The sequence below is a fragment of the Rhagoletis pomonella genome, unplaced genomic scaffold, assembly GCF_013731165.1.
Source record: "Rhagoletis pomonella isolate Grant_MI unplaced genomic scaffold, Rhpom_1.0 Rhpom_scaffold_00002, whole genome shotgun sequence".
Classification (NCBI taxonomy): domain Eukaryota; kingdom Metazoa; phylum Arthropoda; class Insecta; order Diptera; family Tephritidae; genus Rhagoletis; species Rhagoletis pomonella.
This window is the reverse complement of record NW_023458556.1, coordinates 1,129,001-1,132,415: the sequence shown is the minus strand read 5'-3', so window position 1 is coordinate 1,132,415 and position 3,415 is coordinate 1,129,001. Positions and strand designations below refer to the sequence as shown.

The 3,415-nt window shown below is 42.0% G+C and overlaps 1 protein-coding gene across 1 annotated transcript in view; it reads left to right on the top strand.

Annotated features, from left to right (window-relative positions):
* The first annotated feature begins 1,507 nt into the window (after positions 1-1,507).
* The window catches only part of LOC118734385 (sialidase-like), a 3,398-nt gene continuing 1,490 nt past the window's right edge, over positions 1,508-3,415 (top strand). Inside the window, exons 1-2 of the mRNA XM_036464109.1 lie at positions 1,508-1,561; positions 1,837-3,376. Of these exons, the coding sequence (XP_036320002.1) occupies positions 1,520-1,561; positions 1,837-3,376 (1,582 nt within the window). The 5' untranslated portion in view covers positions 1,508-1,519. The remainder of the gene's footprint in view (positions 1,562-1,836; positions 3,377-3,415) is intronic.

Genomic DNA, 3,415 nt, shown 5'->3' with positions numbered 1-3,415 from the left:
GTTCATTTTTATAATTTCGTCTTCCTCGTGCTTGTAGTATAACACCCTTATTCTAGAACCCGAATTTTCGTAATTCGTAGCTACGATACGAAAAACGAAAAATCCGCTTGCTGCACCCCTTGCGGAAACATGTGCAGCATTGCCAGCTATCAATTATTTTTCGAAGTCAATTTCGGAGAAAAACAAAGTGAAAAGCAGACCTGGGCACTTTATGATTACGACTACATTTTGATTACTTAGGATTGTGATTACTGTAATAGTAATCCTGAAAATTTTCAGCATTACGAGCACTGTAATTGTAAATATAACATGCTTGATTGCGAATACTTTAATTGTAATCCTTAAAATTTAACGATTACGACTACTACCACGTAGTTCCTAAAAATTTTAAGTTTACAATTCCCGTAATTGTAATACAGTTTTGCATCTCTTATTCTCTGCCCCAACATCAAATTAAAGAAATCACACGAAAGGGGGTCGCTCTATCTAAAACCTTGTTTAGTATGAAATGTCTCGAAAATGTCCTTCATAATTCTGGCGGAGCTAGTGGTATTTTTCAAAGTATTTTACTGAACCATATTATTTTTGTACTGGCGTTAGCGGCTTTGTAATCGAAGACTAGATGATAAGACCTTATACGACACATTAAGAAGGCTGATCCCACGGTAGTTGGCGCATATGGCTGTGTCACCCTTCTTGTGGATTTAGCGGAGCACACTTAAATTGCAGTCTGCATAACAGCTTTGATGTGTTTCAGCCGCGAAATTGCTATTCGTACCTTGTCATAGTCGGGTGGCGACACATCGACTCCGTCGTCTTCGACTGTGGCTCGGGTTCATCCCTTCCGAGTTTGCCGTGTATGATCTTACAGAAATTCGCTCTGGTCTTGAAACGTAATCGGGAGTTTGTTTTTCTACACAAAAAGGAATGAAGTGAAGACATCTATTAGGTCATATAAAATTTATAATTTTTTTATATTGAAAGAGTGGTCATGACGGTTGTATTATTCTAAGAGACTTTCTTCGATATATTGAATGGATTTTTGTATGTTTAGTTATGTTGCTACAAATAAATACAAAATACACGCAATGAATCACTAAGTACACAACAAGTTCCATCATGGGGATAAATTTGATTACGTATGTAGAAGAAAATAACAAAAAAAAAAAAATAACGACTGCAGCCATCCAATGTCTTTAATCTTATCTTGATGAAAATTTTAAATATGTTTCTATTTTTTATACATAGCCTGAGAAACAAGCCAAAGCCATCAGCCGCCTAACTGCAGCATCATAAATTCTGCAGTTCATCAACACATCCGCTACTACTTATTAGTTTAGCTATCGGTGTTATCTTGACAAGTGTTTGCTCTAATTCGCCAAAACGGTGTACTCGGTAAGTTTTCTGGTCTTATCTTGACAGTGAATCTGAATGAAGTGTGCCAAGATAAAATTTTCGCATAAAAGGCCAAGACTGTCGCAGCCACTTATTAGTAACGAATAAATTTTCGAAAACAACGATGACTACGACGAAATTCACTAGATTAGCCTTGCTGCTACTGGTAATACTTTTTAAAAATTTGCAAATTAAAACGTGTTTAAAAGAGTTTCAAAATGATCATTATGGAATAGAGTTTATTCAAACACTTAATCAATGCATTAATTAAAAAAACATCGATTTTCTGGGAGTATTCAAGAACAAAATTATCAGCATAAATTTTGCAAGTGTTGTGGGAAACTTATGAACTGATGAATTAAATAAAAATAAATTTATCCAAACTAGAAAAAATAATACATATGTATACAAAAACTAATGTGGTTTCCTTTTCTTTCGTAGTTCGCTTCTGCAGCTACAGCGCAACTGGCTCAAGGCATCAACTGCTATGGTAAAGCATACGTCTGCGTTGGTCCCCTCAACTATAAAGGCTGCGCAGGAGATGCTCAAGGTAATAGCTTTGCTACCGGTAACGCCATCCAGTGTCCACCCAATCACCGCTGCGTAAACGATGGCGTAGAAATTTGCATTCCACTTAAGTCGACCACGGCGGAACCTCAAGCAGTTCCTTTGATCAATACAGAGCCAAGAGCTTTCAATTCACCTTCAACAGAAGAACCATTTCAGTTAACTTCTTTAAGTTCCGATTCTACGAACTTAATAACCACTTCTACTTCACAACCAGCAGCTTCATCCTCTGCCCTAATTCAAGAAAAGCCAAGTATTCCTGCGGACGCAACCACCGCTGCTGGTGGGCCAATATGGACTACATATTCAACAGAGGATGCCATTATTTGGGATACCACAACAGATGGTACAACGACAGAAACAGATGTAAACACGCTTGAGCCGCAATCATCAGCTGTTCCAAACAGGCTATTATACTCCACTGTACTCCCGGAGGAAACGACAACTGTTCCAGCAGAAACAACTTCTTTTCCAAGCGAAGCCACAGACGCCACTGACGCCACCACCATCTTGGACACTGATGAGACATTGATAGCGACAATTACAGCTGATCCCAGTACTCTAGACGATGTTAACACTATCTATGTGACAAGTTCACTTAAAGAATCAACTTTAATTTCCGTCGAAACCACAACTGAAATTCCAGTTTCAGAAACAACCATTTGGGAAACTACTACAGGACTGGGCGATGCCACTATTCCCACAGGCGTTTATGATCCACCTTTCACTAGCAACGAGCTTAGTCCTACTGAGAATGGAATACAGGGCCCGAATACACCAGCCGATACCACGTCGCCTGTCGATCCGAGTACGCCAGTGAACCCGAATGGATCGCTTGGTCCCAATGAACCAGTAGACCCTGTGTCGCCCGCAGATCCAGATATTCCAGTAAACCCGAATGGATCAACTGGCCCCAATGCACCAGTAGATCCCGCGTCGCCCGTAGATCCGAGTGCTCAAGGAAACCCGAATGGATCAGTTGGCCCTAACGCCTTAGTAGACCCTGTGTCGCCTGTAGACCCTAGTGCTCCGGTGAACCCGAATGAATCAGTTGGCCCCAATGCGCCTGTAGAGCCCACGTCGCCTATAGATCCTGCTGGTCCAGTGAACCCGAATGGATCAGTGAGCCCCAATGCACCAGTAGGCAACGAGTCGCCTGTAGATCCGAGTGGTCCAGTAAAACCGAATGGATCAGTTGGCCCCAGTGCACCAGTAGATCCCCCTTCGCCCCTAGATCCTAGTGCTCCGGTGAACCCGAATGGATCTGTGGGCCCCAATGCACCAGTAGACCCCGCGTCACCTGTAGATCCTACTGCTCCAGTGAACCCTAATGAATTAGTTGGACCCAGTGCACCAGTAGACCCCGCCTCACCTGTATATCCTAGTGCTCCAGTAAACCAGAATGAATCAGTTGGCCATAATGCACCAGTAGACCCCGCGTCGCCCGTAGATC